At 40.1% G+C, this 24,992-nt stretch overlaps 1 protein-coding gene across 14 annotated transcripts in view; it reads right to left on the bottom strand.

Moving 5' to 3' along the window:
• The window catches only part of diaph2 (diaphanous-related formin 2), a 347,379-nt gene that overhangs the window by 208,660 nt on the left and 113,727 nt on the right, over window positions 1-24,992 (bottom strand). For 11 of the 14 annotated variants that reach the window (XM_079670514.1, XM_079670513.1, XM_079670504.1 and 8 more), the window contains 9 exons: window positions 24,707-24,815; window positions 21,491-21,601; window positions 19,743-19,855; window positions 16,440-16,556; window positions 11,805-11,923; window positions 10,430-10,494; window positions 9,325-9,429; window positions 3,182-3,244; window positions 104-460 (listed from right to left, as the gene is read on the bottom strand). In XM_079670514.1, the coding sequence (XP_079526640.1) occupies window positions 104-460; window positions 3,182-3,244; window positions 9,325-9,429; window positions 10,430-10,494; window positions 11,805-11,923; window positions 16,440-16,556; window positions 19,743-19,855; window positions 21,491-21,601; window positions 24,707-24,815 (1,159 nt within the window). The remainder of the gene's footprint in view (window positions 1-103; window positions 461-3,181; window positions 3,245-9,324; window positions 9,430-10,429; window positions 10,495-11,804; window positions 11,924-16,439; window positions 16,557-19,742; window positions 19,856-21,490; window positions 21,602-24,706; window positions 24,816-24,992) is intronic. The other 3 variants (XM_079670507.1, XM_079670506.1, XM_079670503.1) reach the window with 1 other exon arrangement.

The following is a 24,992-nucleotide window of genomic DNA, read 5'->3' on the forward strand; positions in this document are numbered from 1 at the left end:
ATGGATAGTAGTTAATGTCAACGATGGTTTCCTTACAGTCTGAAATCCCTCTCAGTGACCGTGAGAATATGAGTTGCAGAGATTCAGAGCTCAGGTTACGTACCTTGGTCCAGTTCACTCTCTTCATCACGGTCTCAGGCTTGTAGGTTTTCTTGACCACCAGTCCGTAAGGCAGCTTGATGACAGGCAATGAGGGAGGGGGTGGAGGCCCGCCTGGGCCCCCAAAGAAGGGTGGAGGTGGTGGGGGTCCACAGCCAGGGGGTGGCGGGGGGGGTGGAGGTCCTCCACCCGGTGGAGGTGGTGGTGGTGGTATCGAAGCATGACCAGGGAGAGGAGGAGGAGGCGGTGGAGGGGGAAAACAGCCACCAGGTAGAGGTGGTGGAGGAGGTGGGGGGGGCGCTGCACCCCCTGGAAGAGGTGGTGGAGGTGGGGGTCCGGCCGCGGTTGGACCCGCTGCAATCTGCAAATACAGGGTAAAAAGGTTAATGATGGTCAAAACATCAAACGATGTGCTAAGCGCTTCATCTAAACCTCGATCTGCTGGATGTGTGTCATGAAGCAAAACCTCACTGCAGAGTTTTATTTCAAGATAACTAGGTTTGTGCTTCTTCCAAGTTCATGTCATGTCTTATGCTGTCCTCAGAATTATATTTACCAAGGAAATCATGATCAAAACCGAGTTGGTGTATGTGGTTGCCAAGTTAATTGGTCAAGCATTAAGCTAAAAACTATGAACCATACACAAGTATGTTGATCATAAGTTTCCATTTAAAAGATCCTTTATCAATTTGACCCAATCATTTATGTGGCAAGTCCTTGGACATAAAGAAAAATGTGATTTTATAATGTTGCTTTTATAACTTAGGACAATTGTTTTTTTGTCTTCTGTACTTAATTGTTTTTTAAGTGTTTTAATAAGTGTGTTTGGCTTATATTGTTGAACCCGGGATATTTAGCCAATACAGTACTTAAGCTAGTGCTTGAATAAAACACTCAACTCGTGGTGATTGTAAAAAGCAATAGTTCTCTGAAGCAATCATAGAATTATTCATTATCAATCACATAACCACATGAAAACAGATATGCTGCACTTCAGTTGTCCATTGAAGGCAAAACTCACACTTTGATTCAATTCAGGCCACTGATATTAAAAACAACTAGTTAAGCTAATTTTAGAATAACATTACTGGAACGCTACCTTCCATTACGCTGCTTTATATGGAGAGTTATGCATTGGTTAAAGGGTTGTGTTCATTAATCTCACTGGATATCAATGTAAATAGTCAAATGTATGAAAAAGCTTTGATCTACTGCTGTTATAATTTACAAAAGATAAGAATGTTGCTTTCCCATCAAGTCTTCATTAAGTCCTCACAATGGCAGGCTATTAAACAGTAGACAGGGGTGTAATTACAGCACAGACTGATAAGACAGACTCTTTCAGTCCTTTGACATGTATGCACTATCACACAAACCACATACACAGGTAGTCAGTGATTATGCCAGTAGAAAAATGTTATAGAGAAAAAAGTTATGCAAATACAACAATTACTGACACCCGGGCTAAGACAGAGTTTGATCTTTGGAGCTGATTAGATGCCAGCTTTAAACAAATAGCGTTCCCACTTGCACTTCTCATTTCCAAAACCAATTCCCCACAGCCTGCGTTAGCCCCAGTCACTTGATTGTGTGCCTAACATGTGATTGGCTTCATATTTAGAGACATTACGTTGTGTTTCATTACATAATGGCACTGGCTGATTTTTTTATTAGGGCCAAAATTAAAAAGGGAGCTTCTTACACAGATTGCCCAAGAAAATCAACATCAATGATTACATGTCTGTCAATCTCAAGCCTTCCGTGGCCCGTTTCCTCTTTTAAGATTAATATGAGAGAATGAAAGCAAATTAGCTGCTAAATTGGAGCGCAGTTGTTTCCAAACTGAGAGGCCCTCTGAGTCTCTCTCTCTCTCTCTCTCTCTCTCTCTGTCTCTCTCTCTCTCTCTCTCTAATAATATTAAGCCCAGTGTTTCACAGAACCCTGAGGATCAAATATCATTGCTACTGGATTCCTATTTCTAAGATACTAAAACAAACATCTAATAAAAATGATACGCCTACGTTGTAAAGTGTATAATAATTGTGTCTTTGGACTCAAATAAAACAGCTATTTTAAACTGAGGTCATATTGGAGAACATCAGACGTTTTGTGTTGCGTTGTTATCAAAATGCTCAAACATGTATTGCATGTAATATGTACTGTACGTCCATAACCTACATGTGTCTTGTTCTGAATTAATAAACTAAAGTACAATATACGGTATAGGAAGATTAATGTTTAAATACAATATGAAAAAAAATATGATTATGTATTGATGAAATACAGAAACATTACGACAAAGACATAGTATAGAAATATGTTTATTCGAACATTTTATTTCTAATTACTCTATGATTCTGCATGTTTGATGTTGTGTTTCTCGCCAGCTTGTGAAGGTTCTCTTTGATGCTTTTTGGCTCTTCATACTTTTGCAGAGCCCATCTGGAGCTCTTTGTTAAGTATAAATTGCGGCTAATATGAAATATAACCCATCCAATTTGGATTCTTAGTCTTCTGGACTCAATTGCGAGGCCAGCATGGCAGGTAATTAACTGTGAATTATATGTGATTAAATCTATGCCCCAATCTCATCTCTGATAGGGGAAGTCAATCACAAAGTGTTTACTTAGGAAACTTGCATTGAACAAACAATAATTGTTTGTATGTAAAAACTACAAAAGGAGTTTAATATATTATTCATTTTAATAAAAACGTTATTTATTCCTGGCTAATTTTACGAATTAGTTATTTTAAGAATCATGCGGTCATTCAAGTGTTGTATCAATTCAGTGTTAATGTTATTGCATTTAAGTTTGAACTTTTTAAATTTGCTGTTACAGTAGATCATTTATAATCAAATTGATAGGTGATATATATATTTAAATTGTTTGCTTGATATGTAGAGAGGCACACAGAGGAAAACAGATAGGACAACAAATCAATTCAATATAGGGTTTAAGATTTGTTTTCTAACAACATATCTGAAACACCACAATAGAATTTGTTTGAAAGATAAATTGTATTTGCAGGTTGTTAAAAGTGTGATCGTGTTCAGGGCTGCACATGCAAAGAGGACACCCACCTTGGCTTCAGATTCACTGATGAGTCTCTGAGCCTCTGTGAGCTTGTCTTTTTCAATAGTTAACTGTGCAGAAACAACCAACACACACACACACACACACACACACACACACACACACACACACACACACACACACACACACACACACACACACACACACACACACACACACACACACACACACACACACACACACACACACACACACACACACACACACACACACACACACACACACACACACACACACACACACACACACACACCATGGGACAGACACAGAGGGCAACAGAAAGGCACATATGGGCGTGGGTTAGATAGACAGGATAGAATAAGAACCCTATAGTACACATGATCAGGTATGGTACACCAAAACATAGAAAAGCAAGAAAAAGAGGCAAGCAGGGAAAAAAAGATGTCCCTTACACAGTTAATGACAAATACACTGTGTTACTCCCATTATGACTGAACAAGCTGTGTGATGTGCTAAAGGCACAGTGTACCGCACCTATACACCTGAAACAAGATGTAATCTACCTTCAAAAGAACATCAGTGTAGAGCACTGACTGCGGCATGAAAGGAACAAGGCACAGCTTCACTGACAGTTGGTGCACCCTGCTTCCATTTCCCTTTTCTTCTTTTTTGGCATCGCAAAATACATTTCAACTTAACACTCTTAGATGTGTGATGGGCATTGATTTCACTCTGTATTCTTCGTTTTTTAGAAATGTACCCATTTTGCTTTGATATTTCACTCTGTGCAACATTGTCAAAAGAAAGACGCTGGGAACGTGTTCCGCAGCAACTGAAATGTAATATTTTAATGGACTCATTCCTACAGAACACATCCAATTATGGACTGTAGAAAACTAAATAGTGTATGTCTGACATTGAAAAGAGATGGAAACTTTTGGGTATGGTTGCTAAAAAAAACGTTCATTTCGAAAGAAGTTGAGGAAATTGTAGCAAAATAAAATCTTTAAAGCGAAGACAGGATTTGTTCCTTCTTTAATGGTTACAGTTTTGAGGCTTTGAGATATCGCGTGGCTCCAAAGAACAAGCCAAAGAGAATTAAATCAGATAGAATATGACACGTCTTGCTTTCTTAGAAATCCAGCTCTTTTGACCACCATTTTCTGTTCAAGTAGGGCTGCTTGGATAACACATTTGAATGACAGTGAATTTGACAGTACATGTCTGACTTAACAACTCAATCGGCTCTCTGAGGATAATAGAGACTACATTGTGAGTTTTGCTGTCATTATCAGGTGAGTCAAATTCAGTAATCAGTTGGGGGAGGCTGACAGAAAAAGAGAGAGGAAGTGGTGCACTACACCTCCAGCTCCTCTGGGGGCTGAGCCGGGTCAGCTACAAGACCGCCAGGTTGTTAAAACCTATTAATGGGATGGTGCAGAGTGCTCCACTGTACCACTGCAGTGCTACATTATTCATCACATCCGGAGCCAATTCAATAGCTTCCTTTTTTCTAGCTTTCAAAGGTTGAAGGCAAAGGATTGGGAACCGGTTGATGATTTCCACTTGTTGTGATTCATATGTCCTTTGTTTATGTTTACATGCAGAACCTCCACTCAACTCGATTGGGTGATAACCAAACAGACACATCAAGGAGGCTGCTTGTTACAATGCCAAAGATCCCAGACAAAGACACTCATTAAATGTGTTGGTTCACAAACAAGGTGAAGAGGAGCGACTCAGGCATGTATTTTAATAGCTGACAGGAATTCTAAGTAGTAGATGAAAGGTTATGGTTATCTCCCACTTCATTCATATTCAGCAAAACGACAGTGATAACACGGCGTGTTTGATGGACAAACTGAATGCGTGTCCTCGAGCTGATTCAAAAGTTCTGAATTCTCAGTTAATGGCCTTCGACAACATTGTGTTGAGATTGAATTGGGATGCAAAACACATTCTTTCAGCCATCTGAGAGGATGACACTGTTGCTTAGTTCATTGCTCAAGGTAGCAATTGAATGGTCTATGTGAACACCTGCCTTATATAAAAAAAACAGGACATAACTCTGAACTACTAATACAGAACTTGAATACTTTAGAAGATATCTTCTTTTTTGTTTTTTAATGAAGCCCTTACAGCCCCATAATCAACTCGTATTAAAGGGGACCTATCATGCAAAATGCACCGTTGTACGTCTTTTATACATGAATATGTGTCCCCGGTGTGTCAGCGAACTCACCAAGTGTCAGAAAACACAACCCTCTCTCTTTTCCTCACTACCCAAATCTCTAAAAACGGGGCTGGAACAGATCTGATACAGACTGATCCAGATTTGAAAATAGTCTGACGTCAGTGACGGGGAGCTCCGCCTATATGGCCAACTCTCCACCAATCAGGGGAATGAGAGGTTGCCGTGGCATGGTAACAGCATGGTAACAGCATGGTAACAGCATGGTAACAGCATGGTGAAAGCATGGTAACAGCATGGTAACATGACGCTCGTAACTCGGCCCCCTCCTTTGCAGGGGGGCGTGGTCAGCTGCAGCGCATGCAAAGACAGGGGTGGAGGAGAGCAAAATAGAGCGAAATGAGGCATGGCTAAAATGCATGATCTGTTTGGTATTTTGAAAAATAAAACGTATAAATATACCTTATATAGGTATGGCCCTACAATATATTATTCAAATATAGCATGATATGTCTCCTTTAAGATTAAATACATAAGGGGAATGAACATTAAAGAGCCTGTGACACGAGTTTCCCCCATCATCCAAACCGAACAATTTGAGTAAATATTGTCCCCTTGAAAACCGTTACTGAATTGATTTTGGATATTTTTACTTTGATAACCATTAATCTGCCCTTCAATTTTGACCATATTCTGGATCTTCTCGGGGATTCATCAAATCCCGCCAAATTATGTGTGACGTCATTGCGGGCACAGCGCTCCAGCTGTACCGTTCAGGATCCCAGCATATGCATGTAAACGCGCGATGGCGCACACAGAGCAGCAAGCGATGACAGCGATGACAGTTTCATTTTGAACGTGTCTGAGAGCTCATATGAGGATGAAGGATCGGTTTATGTTTTATCTGTTAGAAGTTTAGGAATTAGGTGCGTCAATATTGGCGATAATACGGTCATGTAGCCAGTGGTGGACTGGGACTAAAAATCAGCCAGGGACTCTCGACCGGCCCACTTCGGTACCGGCCCATCGGGATTCGTCCCGATGGCCAGTCCGCCACTGCACCCAGCCCAGCCCACGTAAACTGTCAACGGGGGGAGCCTCGCTGCGGGGAGACGGTGGACCTAGTGTCACAAACGATTTTAATCATCATCCTCACGATCATTTCATGTATCATATGTTCGCCGAACTGACATGAAAGCACTAATAAATGTAGTTTCATCCACTTGAGTTTACAACTACACAAATAATCGATTTGTTTTTATATCAAATCCGATGGGAGGAAATTCAGCAGCTCTCACTACCGATTTGTAATCCTAATTTAATCATCATCTTCACCACGATCATTTATGTTTATGTTCGCCAAATTGACATGAAAGCACTGACAAATATGAATATACTGTAGTCAACTTAATTAAAACGTTATTAACGTGCCTAAACTCAGTAATTCACCATTTCTACGCATGACAACACACTTTGTCCGTGTTTGGCTCTCTCGCCGCACAGTGAAGCGTTCCCGCATTGACGTCACTTCCGGGTTCCCCAAAAACTTCCAAATGAGTCGAAGGAATTTCCTTGCGCTGTTCGAAATTATTGATATTTACTGGAACGGTATCGCACCTTCTTTTTTAAGATGACGGTCCGAGATGACTAGTAGCCCAATATTTCCTTGCACAACAGTTGTTGGGAGGCTGTCACAGGCTCTTTAAGATTGAATACATAAGGGGAGTGAACATTAAGGTTTTAAAGGGATAATATTGATTTACATTGAAAGTAAAGTAAATACACTTAATGTATGCTTTGTCAAGTTGCATTTGGATATACTTATGGCCACATCCATGCAAGTATGTGCCAAAAACATGACACGTTTCCCGTTTGAGGTTAATGTGTGTTGATGTGAGGCTCTCCTGCAGTAACAGCTCTTTGAAGGAGCAGTCAGACAAACAGAGGAAGAGAGGGCTTGACTCTCAGGGGCTTCTCTGCTTTATACTAGCTGTTAATGCACCATAGTCTGTCAGTCTTCAAAAGACAGAGGCCTGCCAGGGAAGGGTGAGGGGAAGATGAGTTGGAAACAGATGGAAACACAACATAAGAAGCCCCAACAAGGGAGAGAGGGCAAGCAAAGGTAACACAGCCTGATGCATTCATATCTGACAGAAGGTGGAAGAAGGAGAGAGCAAGGGAGGAAGGGGGTGAGCAGCTGGACAGGAGTTTTACATGTTGATGCTCTCAATAAAACAGCCAGGCCTTCATCAGGAACAGACTGAGTGATGGTAGGGTACGCATGACGGAAACGAGTGGGGATTCTGGGATATGAAGTTCAAGAGTAAGAGCTACACACATAATAAGTTCTGAGGAGAGAAACAATGCGTGACTTTGGCCAGGACAACAGCCATAGCGTGTACTACATAACAGCATTTGTTGTTAACCTAAGAATGATTGCTAGAGGCTGGAGTAACACTATTTTACAACTGAACGAGAACATTCCCAGTGATGGACCACATATGCAGGTGCAGTTTATCAGACAGCCTAAGCAACCTGAGATGAATGTTTGAAAGAAAAAGCAATTTCTGATATAAATGTAGCTATACCATCTTTCAAAGCTGGTTTATATTAAATTCCCTAAGCAGCGAGGCAAACTGCCCTTTTGTCCCAAGGCAGTACTAAAGTATTTGGAATTGGGTTAAGGGGGAAATAGCAGTCAGTTTCTGTGATCAAAATGGAGGGTATTGCATGGGGAGAAATGAAGTAGAGTCCAGGAGAGGATATGCAATCCATCTCTGTGATGATATAATTACATAGGAAAAGCTTCAATAGAGCAATTCGCCTATATAAGAGCTACAACTTAAGAAGGAGATTGACCCTTTATTAAATCAAATGTTCTTGCATGGATAGGGTTAGGGTTAGATAACTTCCACGTACAGCAGCACAGCTGTAAGTGAGGTGGAAAGGTATCCTTCTGACCAAATCAGCTCTTTATGGAGACGAGCCATAACTTCTGGACAGGGCCGTTTCTTCCTATAGGCGGACTATGCAGACACATAGGGCCCCTGCGGCCACTAGGGGGCCCCCAAGCTGAAAGTTCAGGTTCAGCCTCAATATATTTTGGGATAATTACATTACATTACATGTCATTTGTTAGACGCTTTTATCCAAAGCGACTTACACACATTCAGTACTGTGGACAATCCCCAGAGGAGCAATTTGGGGTGAAGTGTCTTGCCCAGGGACACAACGACCTGCTGACTGCAGTGGGACTCAAACTTGCTATTCCCTGATTCGTAGTCCAGCACACTATCCACTGAGCCACAGCTTCCCTAAAGACAGCTAATTAAAATTAGCTGTCTTTATTTGTAGACAGCCAAGCCCCCTCCTGTGTTCGGTGAAGCATTATATGCTTAGAAATAAAATGTAGGATATAAACACAACCCAAATGCAATGATAGCAAAGCTGTGGCTTGTGTTTTTGGGGTAATAAAGTCCAAATCATCGTTGGGCTGTCACATTGTTGAGAAAATGCTGCATCTCTTGCATTTATTGACATAGAGGAGCCTTATTGTTTACCTTTTTAATATCATTTGTTGTAAGATTCAATTGCTTGGTTTTCGTGAAATTAGCCTGTTTTCCTTTTAAAGTGTAACAGATTGATGCATCTCCACAGATCATCTTAAAGGCTTCGGAATTCCCCCATTGTAGTTAAAAAAAACTGTAAAAACTAGGGCCCCCAAACAGCATCTTGCATAGGGCCCCCAAAAAGCTAGAAACGGCCCTGCCTCTGGAGGATAAACATCCTTTTTTTTTCAATATAAGATTGCATGAGTGTTTTTTTTCCACTTAGAACAGTGATCAAAAGAACTTTTGGATATTAGAATTTGCAGTACTTTCTGTTTTGTGCTTTTTTTAGAAAACATATATCTAAAAGATGTCTAGGGGAATACAAAACTGTTTTGCAGAGCAGTGGGATTCCTCTGTATGGATTTACCTGGGACTCCAGGGCCTGGATTTTCCCCTCCAACTCTTTGATCTTCTCTTCCTTCTTCTGAGACTCGGCCTGGGCCTCCTGCCGTGCACTGAACTCCTCATCAAACTGTCAGAAAAGAAAAGCAAGTATGTGCTCATATGAGATAGATGAAAACACACACACAGGTTGGTGAGCGGCACATTGTCTCCAGAGAGCAGCCACAGGGCACATCAACAGCAACCAAAACACGCTGTCTTACACTGGCCGATTTCTATTCATAGCTCTCATGGCCCCAAAACCCTGGTGTCCTCCGTCTTTGTGTCAGGCATGGCTTTCATTAATGTTGATGGATCTAACCTTTGCAGAAACCAAGACATGTCGCTACAATGATTTCAATGGCCCAGCAGGGTAGGCGGTGGGCTGCTATCACAGGATTCTTGAGGAAAAAAACATCCAGGACCCCCTGGGTGTTTTGCCAGCCAGGGAAAGTGAGGCTCTTTAAGATACATTAAAACATCATAAAACATAAGCAGGAGGTAAGGTTTCAAATTATAAGTTTTCACTATCAAATTCATAAAAGACACAATTGAAGTTTAATTTGGGAACTTTTGATAAAAAACCCATTTTATCATAATGCTGCATTTGACAGCAGTGCATGAGATAAATAATCTGTCATCTAACGTTTTCATCATACAGCAAAACAGTATACTGTAATGCAATTGAGGCAAGAAATTGGTACTGAAGAGTATTGATTCAGATTTGATCAGCGCTAAAGAAAAGTTATTTTTAGAAATTGCTACCTTCTCAACCATTAATCTATGTAATTACCTGAAAAGGAAATGTTAGATAAAGGGAGAACCCCTTGAAAAGCCAGCTTGAAATGCAGAACAGAATTAAAAGAGCCGGCATATATTTTAACTCTGTCCCGGCACTGTGCACAAATAAGTATACATCAGTACATCGGCATTGATTCTTGTAATGCTGATACAGATCATGTAGCGTCACACCCGGGTATTGATCAGGGCATGGAAAATCAATAGCTTGTCTGGGAGCTCTTAGGGAGGAAAAACTTTCCTGATGGGAGCCAGCCGACCGAGGGGGCTGTTGGGAGTGATTAATGTCTCACCTTTTTGGAGTACTCTGCAGCATTCTGCTCACTCTCCTCAACTTTGGCTTTATCCACACACTGATCTGCAAGACAAGAGAGCCACAGTTAGGAGACACTTCAAAGCAGCGATGTGCATCATTACCTGCTGATGTGAAAGTTACAATTAGACCTGGCTCGTGTTTCTCAAAGTATATTAGAGCTTGTATGATTGGAAATCTATCTAAAATGTTATGTTAGATCTATTACATGTTTACATCTTAAGATTGGCTTACAAAGCTGTTATAAATCATAGATGCTTATCACTATAACAATTTGTAAAAAGTACATCATGAAGGAATTTAAGCCCTTCACATGAATCATATAACCTTAGATGTTAAGGGTATAGCATTTTATGATATGTTCAAAATTTACTTTACATACAGTCTGCGTGACATCAGTCAAAATGTTTTATTTAATAGTGGAAAAGTACTAAACAGAAACAGTGTTCTGCCAACGTATCTTTTTTCAAATTCCTTTTTGTGTGTTTCGTTTTTTTGTTGTATTTGGGTAGATGTTCAAAAGCCACATGGTACAATTAAACTAGAAATTAATCACCTGAAGGATCGTGTATGTGCAAGTTTTAGGTGTAAATGATTGTTAGATCACACATCCCGCAGCAGGTTTACCCCTCTCAAAATAATTATTAGGAAACAGCGGAATGTGAAAGAAAACGGGAAAGAAGAATAGAGGAGACGCACCTTCAAATGATTCATGACTATATGTAATGTCACCTATTTCCTTTTATGTGAATTTAACAAAACATGTTGTTATAAGTATTTTCCTCAGCTGATTAAATTGTAGTAAAGTGAGTGAAAGAACTTATTCAATAATATGATATTTCTCTCTGAATATGTTAGAAACTTAAGCATAATGAACCTTTGTTGGCAAGTCGCGAGAAAGTGGTGTTATTTATATATTTTCTCTGTTTGAAAGTAAATCTCCATTAGAAATGCAGTACAAAAAGATCTTTTGTCTATGATTCCAGGGACATCGCTCTGCAAATGAGTAACCCAGGAAAACAACATGTGCAATGTTTTTGAACTGGCTGAATTCATTTGACCAGATATAATGTATTATTCATGAATAATTAGACGACCTTGTCTTATAGGTCGAACCACTGCAGGTGTTTGTCAGAGAAAATATCAGGGTGGATAAATAGAGTGACCTTTTTTTACTAACATCAATAACATGCCTCCTGTACGTGTTTAATTCAAAACAAGTGAAATTGAGGATAATGTTTGGATATAAGGATCTTGACTACAACATTTTAAGACTTTTATGAATCATTTTAAACCATTGCCAACACAAATGTCAAATGAATGAATGAGGAAATAGGAAGCCATTCAAAAAGTACCAATCAGGTGGGTGAAGTCCACGTCCAATCGTTTACTGTAGCCAAAGTCAGGGTCCATCCCACTGCGATGCAGAACCACCTGGGACACGCATTCTTCTATCACCTTGTAATACTGAGGCCTGAGGGGTCAAAAAACATGAAGCAGAACAATTAGACAAGCCACAGAAATATATGACTGACACAAACTCTACAAGGCTAATTAGCCACTAATAATTCCCTTATCCGAGCTAGAGGTCACAAAATGCCATGTCAGAAGGTGTACCGCTGGAGAAAATAGGAACCCTATTAAATTTGATCACTTGCTTCACCCCGATCATGAAATTAGCAGATTAATGGGCACCCAGAAGCCAGGTGTGTGTTAGTCTGTCCATTTCAAGGTGACAGACGGTAGCCAAGGCTACGCTTGCCCTCTTGCCTAATTTGCAATCATCTTTGCCAATTAGAGCAACCATAAAAAGTGAAATGTAAATCTAATCAATGAGATGTGTGTAATTGAAAGCACAATGACCGGGAAAACATTTCGGCCAGTTAGGAGTGAGACTGAGTGCTTGGTGTTGTTGAGCGGGGTGTGTGAATCAGCCCCAGAGTCCAATACCGCCACGCAGGTTTCTATGTGACCTTTTCTCAGTAACATTATCAACTCTAATTGCAAGTGACATTTTGCAAATACAATGGCAGCGTAAGATGAGCTCCAAAATGAGAAATAATTTATTTCAGAGCATGACATTGACCAGAAGTTGATGGTTAAATTCACGGAAGAGACAACTTGTTTTGTGTTCCTCTTAACCCTGTAAGGCCCCCGGTTGTAATTTTACAACATTACTTTAAAGGTGGGGTAGGTAAGTTTGAGAAACCGGCTCGAGATAGACTTTTTGTTATATTCCATGGAATGCTCTTAACATCCCGATAGCAATGAATATCTTAAGTGCTTTGATAAAAAATCCATAAAAAAATGTCATCTCTGGAAGCCGTAGTACTGTAAAAAGCACGACCAATCATCAGCCCGGCTAAAATAACTGGATGGCCTACCTGCCTGTCAGCCTTCGATCTGTGCACAAACTTATCTCGTGCCCTCATTGGTCATGTGCACGTTCGGGTGTGTTGGAGGAGGGGCTCTGTAAGGAAGTGGCAGATTTTTTTCCGGCTGTGTATTTTCAAATTCTAGCGCACTCGAGCTGGTTTCTCCAAAATTACCTACCCCACCTTTAAGTTATCCTAAAAAAGTCAGTAAATGTTTTGTTTTTTGGATAGAAAGACTACATTTACATAATCAAAAGGTCCTTTTGTTCAGCCTCACAATGCTATCGGGTATTAAATGTGTGTATGGGTCCTGCCCTCTGGCCATACGCAACTTCCAAATCTTCAAACGAGCAACATCTCTTTGTTTCATTGGACTGGACTTGTCAGATTCAAGTAAGTCAAATGCCTCAAATACTTTTTGTTGTGAGTATTACAATGTCTAGAGTCAGTTTTTGTGATAGTTGTTACTAATTTAAGGAACAGCTCTTTTCTAACTGAATTGTTCTCGAGAATTATTAAGGATCAGTTTTCTACACCTGATTCCTCCGTCCAATTACCACTCAAGCTACATTTATTGCAATTGGGCGGAGGAATCAGGAGTAGAAAAACTGACCCTTAATAATCCTCGAAAATAATTCAGTTAGAAAAGAGCTGTTCATTAAATTACTAACAACAATCACAGGAGCAAGCGCATGTGGATGACACCAACTAATTGTTGCATTTCTGATTCAAACAGTGCGTTTGTTACCTGTGAGCTTTAGAATTGATATTTAAATTGTTTTATTGTTTTCTAAAGCTCTTAATGGTATTTCACCTCATAAACCTTTTAGAACCCTCAGGTCTTCTGGTGCTGGCCTTTTAATTACACCTGAAGTGAAAACAAAGACCCATGGAGAGGCGTCTCTTTATTATTACAGCCCACGAGTGTGGAACAGCCTCTCGTAGGGCTGAGGAGGGGGGGGGATGTTCATACTTTAAGAGCCAATTCAAGACCCTCCTTTTTAATTTTGATTTTAATTGATATTTATTCTCAATGTATTATTGCATAATCTTATTTGTATCTTCATTTTATTGTTTTATTATTGTCTTATTCAGTCCTTTGTTGGTAGTAGGTGTTCTTATTAATGTGTTATGTGTTTATTAACTGGAAAGGGGAGGTTTGTATTGTTCCTCATTGTTGTTAATGTTTTTGGTTTTACAAAGCACTTTACCATTGTGTTGGAAAAGTCCTCTAAGAATAAAGTTTGATTTGATTCGCGTTATTGAAATGTAATAATTGATTTGGGCAGGCGGAATTGTGAGCAAAGTGTTTTCAGGAGGGTGAATTTGTCTAATTCCAAGAAAGCACTTATATCTAAGTATGTGTTGAAAGTAAAAGGAACATGAAAAACAGCAACTTATTTTATCAATATTTAAACGAAATGAAGTTTATTTCCAAAGCTTTCTCACTGTTGCCCATATATCTAACAGCTATGTTGTGCTGGTGCCTTGTGGGTGGACAGGCCGTATCACATTATGAACAGAAATAAGGAAAAACACACCATTCTGAGCCAAAGCAAATAAAAATAAATCTGCATTTAGGTGCACTGTTTTGAAAGCATGAAATGCCATACATTAAGCTTGAGCTGGTAGATTCGCCCACTCATGATTGGAACAAGCTAGTGAAAGCTCACACATCGCCCTGCATGGCTTAAGCACTGTGGCACTCGGCTTACAACTGTCACCAATGTACACCACATTATTATCTCAATAAGCCGCCCTATTTTCCCTCCGTCCTCCATCCTCCGCCACCACCCAGCAGATAGGGGCTGGGTGGAGATAACTAGAGACGCAGAGAGTGACCCAGAACTGTCAGGCCCCTCCACAGTGGGCAGGGCTGGGCTCCAGAAGCAGGCAAATGTCCCCTGCATCATTCCCCACCTCTTCTTTCACTTTGGCACCTTCTATTTCTTCCAATGATAGCTCGCAGTTCAGCACAGCCCAAGCCACTTGATCCAGCTCTGCTCCACATAACCAGTTTAATCCCCATATCACTAGGCTCCAAAAGAGCAGATCTGCTCTATATTTACTGGGTGGGTTTGGTGTGCTCCCATTCATTAGGCTTGCTGTGAGAGATTAATTATCAAAAATAAACCAAGTCTCAGAGGGGAGCGCAACAACTAATGTTGTGTTAGGAAGAATGACAGTAGACAGAGCACTTAAACCCTTGGCACACTGTTGAAGTTATTATTAGAATATGTATTATACTGATACATTAATTATCATTGAATTTAGATATTTAGTTGATGTATGAATCAAGCTACAATGTGTGCTATTATTTCCAAGAAATACAATAAAATAACAACCTAATCATTTATTTTAGATGGAATATTATGAGCACAATTCGAAGACAAAGCAACAATAGGTCACACGTGTCTACAACATGCAGGACATTAAACAATTGTAACTAGAGCTTTTTGTTGCTATGACACATTCTTTGAGATGCATGATTGTGATCGATCGCACAACCACTTCTAATGGGACATTGTACTATTACTATTTCAAAGTCACCCGATGTTGACCATGACATGAAAGGATCATTACTTTATTGGCAAAAGACTGAAAAAATATGGATAGTATGTATGGAAAAAAGCTGCATGTACCGTGGTACTGCATCTTCTATCATTTGAAATCACACACCAGTGATGTATGTGTAATAAAATGCCTCGGTCAAAATGAATTCCTAGTATAGATGTCTGTGTGTCCACATGTGTGGGTGTGTCCTTGCATTTGTGATGGAGGCTCGAGGGAAAAAATATTTCAAAAACATATCTTTAAAAAGACGATCATTGCTCGCAGTGTTTTCTCACAGAGGCGGACATGGACACTGGAGCTGAGGTGGGCTGAACTAGCTGGTTAATGTGAATTTCATTTCTCACTTCCTAAGAGGAGATGTGGAATGAATAATTTATAACTCCAAAGCACCGGCAACTTGTCTATGGTAAAGTCACACCCCCCTCCTGTTTTTTAAAGTCTTATTCCTGCAAAAAGGTCGGACACAGCAGTGAATTCATCAGTGTCACTCCATTCAGAGGAGAAGCTTTCCTTCCCAGTGTATGACTTATTTGATCCTCAAAAGAAAGACAGAAAGCAAGCACAACCATTTAAAATGACATAATACTTGAATAATAAAGACATTATTACTACTCTAATAAATTGCCACCTGCTCAACATTGTTAAATATGAGCTTGCACGGAGGGAATTAATGTGTGTCATTATGTTCTATGGGTCAGTGTGTCTTTCAAGTCAAGTTCCACATGACATTTAGACCACTCTTATCTGAGCTAATAGATGTTGCGTTCATGGGCAGCAGTTATAGGCAAACTAAGTTACAGAAATATCAAGATATTTTAGGTTTTGCTCCAAACTTGAATACATCTTTAAGTTTTGGGGGGAACAATGTACAAAACAAATAACCTGGTTTTATGTTTGTGTTGTCAAAGACAATGAAACAGACCCACAGAAGCAACACTACTATGTACTTCCATAAAAAACAATGGTGAGTATATCCAAACACAGAGGAACTTCATTAGGTTATTTAAGAGACAAGCTGTTTGTAAAAATCAAAGAACTTACCTGATGTAATAGTCATTCCTGATGAGCAAAAGGTGTTGAAGAATTGACAGGAAGTAGTTCTCTGATCCAGTGTCTTTCACCATGTTGGACAGGAGGTGGTATACTTCATTCATATCAGTACAGGAGGCAAGTTAAGGAGAACAATTCAAACAATCAATTCAGTCAACAGTTAGAGTAAACTTCTTGAGAAAACACACAATTTGAGTTTCTATTCACGTTCATTCAACTCCTCGTAAACATTTACTTTTTTATTAGTTTGTGTTTTGTTATTACCCATGTATTTATTTTCCCCAAGTTCCTCACTTCAGGGTTTCTGACAGGCATCATTGTGCAAAAGCAAACAGAGATGTGATTTGTCTTATTCATTCTCTCTCGGGGGAGCTAAAACAGTGTAAACAGGTAACTTGAGGAGGGGCCTGGTAATAAGGAATGCTCCCTATGGTCTACCTGTCACTTGAAAGCGTTGATAATACAGAAAGTTAATTACAAGAAAAAAGTCATGTGTTTGAATGTTTAAAGCAAGAATGATGGGGAATCACTGGGAAAAAATATGGTTCACTTCTCAGATTAAAACTGACATTCAGTCAGAAGCGAAAAATCCAAGTTATTACATTTGCAAAAGGTATTGATTATGTGTCTTACGTTTGCTTCCCCCAGCAGGAAGAAGTGATGGCTTCGACATATAAAACAGATGTTAAGTCAGACTGTCCATCATTGTATTCTTCTGTTTTCAAATACCCTGTAACTATGTATTTTAAAAATTCACTGAGTATGTGTTCTAAAGGCGATGCTTTTTTTTCAAAGAAACATTTGATATTGAAAGGATCAAATGAAAAACAATGCAAGGACCAGTATGAAATACAGTATAGTATAGGATAAGACAAGCACCTAATTTCAAAATAATTGAATCTGTGATTCTACCAGGGTTCTAAAAGTGTAGCTCCAAAAAGCAAAGACCCCAGGAAACTGGAGGATTTGGTGCCTATTTAATTTGTTTGCTTAAGAAAGGAGGATTTCCCCGTGGAGACTCATCTTGTTTGAAAAAGTGAAATAAGCCTTTCAGATATGAGCACACATGCAAAAGAAAAAGACTTAGTAGAGAGAACCCTGTTAAGCTTCTAGTGATGAAAACCTGATTGGCATCCTAACATGAAGTGCAGATCTTGACAATGTGTTAAATATGTACGTAGTGAAAGAGACAGTGAAGCAACACTTTCATAATGGAGGCAGAATGAACCACGTTGTGATGCTTCTCCCTAGTGTATCAGGTAGAGAATATATCTGTTAAATAGATAAGTTTTTTTCGCTTGAGTGTACAGAATGAATTAAGACCAAAAAGATCACTATAGCAACCGTCATATTTCTAAATCCACTACTACAAACATCTTGTAAAAATTGACAGATTTACTAATGGTGTTATTCAAAACCCATGACCGATTAGAGAGGACATGTTTTAACGTGTTTTTAAACGGTTCTGTCAATGCTTTATTTATTCCTAATGTTATTTGTCATGTTACATCAACAGCTAATGAATGATGACTTTGTAAAAAAATAAAATAATAATTTATTCACTCAAAAACAGAAAAAACAGCACTTAACTCCATTCTCCATTTCCCATGCCATCATCCACACAAAACAATCTGCAGCAGTTGCAATTGCAGAAAATCAATTCTTTTAAATACTGTTTGACACTCTTCCTATTAATTTCAACAATGCCTGTAATTAAACTCGTATCCCATATCAAATTTTTAGAGGGAGAGAGAGGGATGGGAATACAGGCTCCGCTGCAGTATCATTTCCCTCCCTTGTATTAGCTGAGTATGAAGCCTGGGAGAATTACAAATCCTGCGAGATTCAATTATAGCCTCACCACAGCAGCATTTGAGAGGACATGAGAAGGAGCTCAGACTGGGAAAGTATCCAACTAGCTTCGTCTATCACTAAGCTGCAGACATAAACCTAATGTAGAATGCCAATCCGTTCGGTGACACCCCCTCCACGCTGTCTTTTATCGCTCTCAGTCTCTCTCTTTACACTTCCTCTTGAAATAATGAATAAACATGAGTGGCAGTCAGGTGTGACGTCGGCCAGTCAGTGCTGGGGTCAATCAATCACCATTCCACAGCTCATTAATATGCATTAGTGGCCTGGAGTCACCTCCTTTCACCTGGACCGGAGCCGGACACAGAGGAGACGAGCCCCTTGGGTTAATATTCATGAAACTGCTGGTAGAAACAAGACATATATGCAATGCTCAGGAAGTAGAAGTACTACCAGCGTGATATCATGCATATACGTGTGTGTGTGCAGTTGTGTGTGTGGGTGTTTGAGAGCTATGCAGAAAAATGAACAAAAAGGTAGCCTGGGAATTCGAATCATGCTCAGAGTCTGCAGATCAATACCACATTGTCCTTGGAAACAAACATTGGGCCTACTCATTTGTGAACCTGCTCAAGCACATCATTAATCCAGGTGCACTTGTTTTTCCTCTCCACTCCCACACATCCACAACCTCCTCCCCTCACCCTTATGTGTCAACACAGACTGTCACTCACTGCGGAACTTGGTGCCAGTACTAAAAGTCGGGGATTTTGTGGAAGAAAGAGGATGTGCGAATGACCATCTGCATAACAATGTCAGCGTCTGGTTTGTCTGCTCACAATGTCAGACGTTCATACATAGCCGCAGAGAAGATTTGTGAATAATTAAAGGGTATTCTCTGGGATGCTTGTCGAAGTGTCTAACTCTGGACTCATTTAAATCTCACCTTATCAACTTCTACTCTGCATGTTTGGAGTCAAATGGACACTGGCAGATCGGTGGGGGAGAGACAATTCAAATTTCGAAAAATGGAACAGTAAGACAATGAGTGATAATGCCTTTACAGGAGAAATAGTGTGCATGTAATATAATATGACTCAACATAACACATTTTGATTGTGTTCTGTTAATAATAATGGGTAAGAACCAGCCAGTCTGATATTCTTTTTTTTTTGTTTTTTGTCTACAGTCCTATAAGTCAAATAGAGGAGGAAAGGAGAGGAGACAAGGATGATAGTCAATAAAAAGGAAGAGTGCATAGGTGGGAGGTTCAGATGACAGGGTTATTTACCTATACCTGGTCAGAGACGGAGCTGGATATTGTGCTCTGGCTCATCAAATCCTTCTCTAATGAACCAAGCTATGAGAGGCTTAAGCCCGTAAAGCTTGACCAAACCCACAATATACACTCATCTCACACTGTTAGTTCTGCAGGCCGATTTATCTGTATATTCACACAGAGGGAGGGGGGGAAAAGGATATTCCATCTCAGCGCGGATGTCTTCCAGGCGATGTGAGAGTTCGATGGAGTCCTCCTCCTTATTCTCATTGAACACCTTCAGCTGAATGTCGAGCTCCTCTGTCTCTTTCAGCTCCTATAATGAGTTAGACACACAGAACATAGCTGAACGTGTGAAGTTACACAAAGGTCATCTTGCAGTGTAGATTATGATAAGAAGTGTATCACCTGCAAGAAATAACTTTAAAAACGTATTCCTCTACAATTGGAATTGTGTCACCTATTGTAAAAACGGTGATACTAGTATATTAGTAGAGTACTGTAGAGAACTTTGAACTGAGACGCCCTGGAATCTCTCTCTCTCCAGACAGAACCTATTCCTGCACACCTGTTCCAGCCACGAGGGGCTCCGGCAGTGCTCTTCACCACTTCTCTATGAATCACCGGCAGTGGAGTTTACAGACAGAGACAGGGCCAAATGTAACCCAATTTCTGCAGGTATCAATCACCCTGCACTGTTTTTGGGGCGCACCATCTGTCTTGAGCAACAGTGGTTCAGAGGGAGGAGCACAATTGAACAAAAAAAAAAGGGAAGTAGAAAAGAAGGGCCAAGTACATGTGTCAAGGACTATAAGAACAAAACAGATTTTGCTATTTTTTCAGGGGTGATCTCTTCTTTTCGCCGACGGCTACGCTGGCTCTCGAGCATAACTCATAATTAGATGAACGAGTGTCAGTTTGAATGTGGGCATTAAAAGCGGTGAATGTGGCATTCATAAATGACTGTACACTGAGACTCTTTCATATCACGGGGCAGAATAGAAGATAATTAAAGTGATGGCAGTAATAATCAACAGGAGCAGCTGGGATGACTTATTAACAACTGGCTTTGTGACACGCTCACCCCACTCGCTACAAATGAGAGCTTGAGTGATGAGTTGGGGCTCGTTTGCCTTCGCCTCATGTGAAGATTTGTAGGCCTGCTGCTAATGATGCCAGGTCGACCTGTGATGAGGGGCTGGCACTGCATCACATCTGACACAAGCTACTACTACTAGTTACACCGAGAGAACTACTACTACTAATTTACTTTATAAGAAAAACTTTTCTTATGTATGACATTTCTCTTAAAGGTGGGGTAGGTAATTTTGGAGAAACCAGCTCGAGTGCGCTAGAATTTGAAAATACACAACCGGAAACAATCTGCCAAATGTATTTAATTTATTCATTGCTATCGGGATGTTAAGAGCATTCCATGGAATATAACAAAAAGTGTATCTGAAGTGAATTACCTAGCCTACCTTTAAGTGACACCTGGATTATTTGGTTTGAATGCCTTATCGTTAAAACTAAACAAAATTACATAATAGCACATGTTGTTCCAAGTTTTTGAATGACTGAAAACGCTCTTTAGTCATTTGTTAACTATATATTCAAAGACATTTTCAAGTTTGGACACTTTTAAACAGCACACATTCAAACTCTGATTGTTCTGATATAATGTGATCTACTAGTTGCAGTTAGAAAGTATTCAAAGAGCCTCTGGGAATCATTACTATTAAAAGTAAGGTTATAACAGAATTACTAAGGCAACACAGTGCTGTGTTATTTGACCAGAATGTGTAATGAATAGCATTGATCGAATATACCGATTGACACAGGAAAAAGTAAATATTTGGGCAAAAAGGTCTTTCACAAAGTCAGGAGCGACCTTGAGTTCTCATGCATGTGAATAATGCAGCCATGTGCTGTGAGAAAGTTGAATACTCACAGGTAGGATCTTCTTGAGGCCACATCTCAAGAACTCGTTGCGTAGGTGTATCCGGAAGTCCAGGTCATCGGGGGAGGTGACCAGCGCATTGATCAGCTGCATGCAGGCGACCTGTGGAGGAGACACACAAAATAAGGAAAAGACTACAAATAAGAAATAACACATACAAGAACGTAATAGTATGAGTGTACCTTTTGTGTTTTTGTATGTAAAAATATATGTATTTTAGCATAATTGTTTCTCTTAACACTCTCTTTCCGAAACAGAGAGGGATGGATTTCATCGATGAGGGAAGAAGGGTAAGGAGAGACAGAGAGAGAGAGACAGAGAGAGAAAGAGAGCACAGTCTGCGCATTATTAATGGATTTATTGGTAAGGGAAAAGCCGCGGTGTGTGTGTGTGTGTGTGTGTGTGTGTGTGTGTGTGTGTGTGTGTGTGTGTGTGTGTGTGTGTGTGTGTGTGTGTGTGTGTGTGTGTGTGTGTGTGTGTGTGTGTGTGTGTGTGTGTGTGTGTGTGTGTGTGTGTGTGTGTGTGTGTGTGTGTGTGTGTGTGGGGTGTATAGGGTGAGAGAGGGGGGTTAAGAAAAAATCGCTGATGAATGATAATGAGCAGTAAGGTGTTTCAGGGGAGCAAACCATGGATAAGACAGTTTTCCTTGGACAAAAAATCGATAGCAGGCTGAAGGATTCCCATGGATGCTGTGAAACGACGTTTTCTGAAACTTTGACCCTGTCCTTCCTGTTCTGAATGCTCTGCTTTATTAATAAGAGCCGAAACAATGCTGATTTTGTGCAGTTGCCTGGGTCAGTTTGATCAAATGTCTTACCTACTAAAACCTAGAAATGAAGCTCCAAGAATGTCCTCTGAAATACTCTCTTATCAATCATTCTATTGCTTTCACCCTAAATATTGATATACTGTTGTACAAATAATAACGTAATGTTGATTGTGATTGACTAGTGCAATAATATAATTTAATTTATTTTTTATTTGATGAAAGGTAGAACAGAAACGTATTTGAAATGAAGAGTATTGGTTTGTTTTGGTGCATGTTGTTATGCAATACAGATATACTGTGAAATACTGTACGCTCCCATTGGGAAAGCACATGCTTGTCGCAGTAAAGGTTGCGCCGCTGTTGACTGCGTTGCACCAGTGCGCGGCTCCAGGAACATGGCTGACTTGTTCATGTTCCACCAAAGCTTTAGAGCCTGGAACCAGACCTGTGCCTTGAAACCTGACATTCCACCAAATCTTCACAGAATTGACGTGAGGCAAAGAAAGCTGTGGAGCTCATGAAAAATTCTTTCTCTTCTTCTGCATGGAAATTGAAACGTACATCAAGCAACTCAGAAATACCTCGCATGTACTGTGGAGTGGGAAGCGGTTGTGTTGGGGTTCAGGTTGGAGGAGTTCTCTGTGTTTAGAGCTGCAGTGCGGGTTCCAAACGTCGTGATCAAAGTGCGACAGATGGGAGGTTTTTTGAAAAGTTGAAATGCAGAGTTTCTCTCGTGTTCAGCAGGCAAGCATAGCCTGAACTGCGGCAAAAAATGTTTAATGACATTATCTAAGTCTACTTCTACAGCGTTAACAGGTTTGGGATAACAAAAGTCTATTAATTTCCTCGAACCCCCTGCATCAGCAAAGCATTTTCATTTACTTCACAATTAGCAGAGCTTCATTTCATTAACCGCAAAATTTAAAGGAAAAACAACAGCCCCCTAATAAAAGAATATCTACTTTCACTTTCACCGCCCGCCTCATCAGTTTCCTTCATGACTTCACAATCCCCGCAGTTAAAAAGGTAATTCCTTAAGTAATTCCCTTCTTTTGTTTCACAAAACATGTTTTAAGCTTCGATTTTATTGCTGCTGTAAAGTTTTTCCTGCTGCTAAAGAAGACTAGTGGAAATGAAGAGAGGTAGGTGCTTTACAGTAGTTGCCCTTTCACACCGAGTCCTCTGAGACACAACTTGACAGCAGAGTGGAAAAAAGTAAGGGGAAGTATTTGTAAGATGTGAGAAAAAATGAGCAAGATAGTGAGAGGAGGAGAAAATGTGAGAAGAGAGAAAAGAGACAAAAGGTTTCACTGGAACTCAACCTCTGCTTTTTTTTATATATCTTTTATTTTTTTTGTGTTCACAAAACTCAGCAGATGTCCTCAATGAAGCAGGTGTTTTGGATTAAAGCAGTGGCAATGGAGCTCCGGGTGCATTTCAATAGCGAAGTGATCACATCCCATCATGCACAAGAGGTGCAGCGGGGTTGACAAGGGGACCCAAGGACAGTAAGAAAAGCAGAGAAAAACACGTGTATGAAGACAGCTGAGGCACGACGGGCCCCAGAGTGACTCGACTGTCAATGTCTGTATTGTCTGGCATCAAATGTAGTTTTAAAGACAAAACGGGATTTGTGTGAATAACAATGGGCTGTGATGGGTTTCTTTCCGCAATACATGGCAGAACTCCTGCTTTTGTTAATAAGTTACCTGCTTCATTTCAAAGGTTTGGATTGTATTAATAAGTGTGTACTCAAGGCATACTGAAATGTTGAGTGTTCTAAGTGCAAAATTAATTAATTAAGAGTTTTGGCCAAATAACCATTAGGGTCACCTTTATCCTTTAAAGGTCCCCTATTATACTGTTTTTCATCAATATATCATAGGTTTCAGATATATACAAAACATGTCTCTGAAGTGTTTTGCTCCAAACACCAAACAGATCATTGCAGCATCCCATAATCCCCTCTGTTTCAGTCCTGTTTCAAAAGTGCTGATTCTCTGTCTGTTACTTTAGATGAAAATAAGGAGCCCCTCCCCACGCCCCTCTGAGAGATATTTGGTTAAAAAGAACACAATGGTGCTCTAGGAGGAGATTCAGGTGATAAGGTGGTGGTGGGGGGGGGGGGTGTTACCTTGGTTGGTGATTGGCTAATGGTTATACAAGCCAAAAAATCGTTATGACATCATAAAGTTGCCGAAATCTGATCAGCTCATTTTCAGACAGGTTTTTAATAGAAAAGGTTCAGGACGAAAAGTGAGTGAATCTTTTTTCCTGAAACTTTCAGAATCTCTTCACAAAGAGGGGACACATGTTTGTATAAAAGACAGGAACACGTACATTTTGCATGATAGGTCCCCTTTAAAACAAAACAAACTCATTCATAATAACTATCAGACAGTGATGTTATTGTGTTTCTTTTTGGTGTGATTCCTAACCTGGAGCTGCTGGGCTTCGTGGTTCTCCAGTCCTTCCACAATCGAAGCAAATCTCTCTTTGTTGTTCCTCTCTGCAGCAATTGTCATGGCAGCTAGAATCTTATCCAGGCTGGAAGAAAACAGGGAACAGGGAGCAGGCACAACACAAGAGTCAACAAATACTTTTATCACCTCACTGACAGGACATTTACTCACAATTTCCAGCTCAACCACTGTGTATCTTATCTCCCCTGTGTGTTGGTGTGGACATTTGCTCGGCCAGTCTTTGGTCGCCCTGACAAATGTT

The sequence above is a fragment of the Notothenia rossii genome, assembly GCF_949606895.1.
Source record: "Notothenia rossii genome assembly, chromosome: 3".
NCBI classification, from domain to species: domain Eukaryota; kingdom Metazoa; phylum Chordata; class Actinopteri; order Perciformes; family Nototheniidae; genus Notothenia; species Notothenia rossii.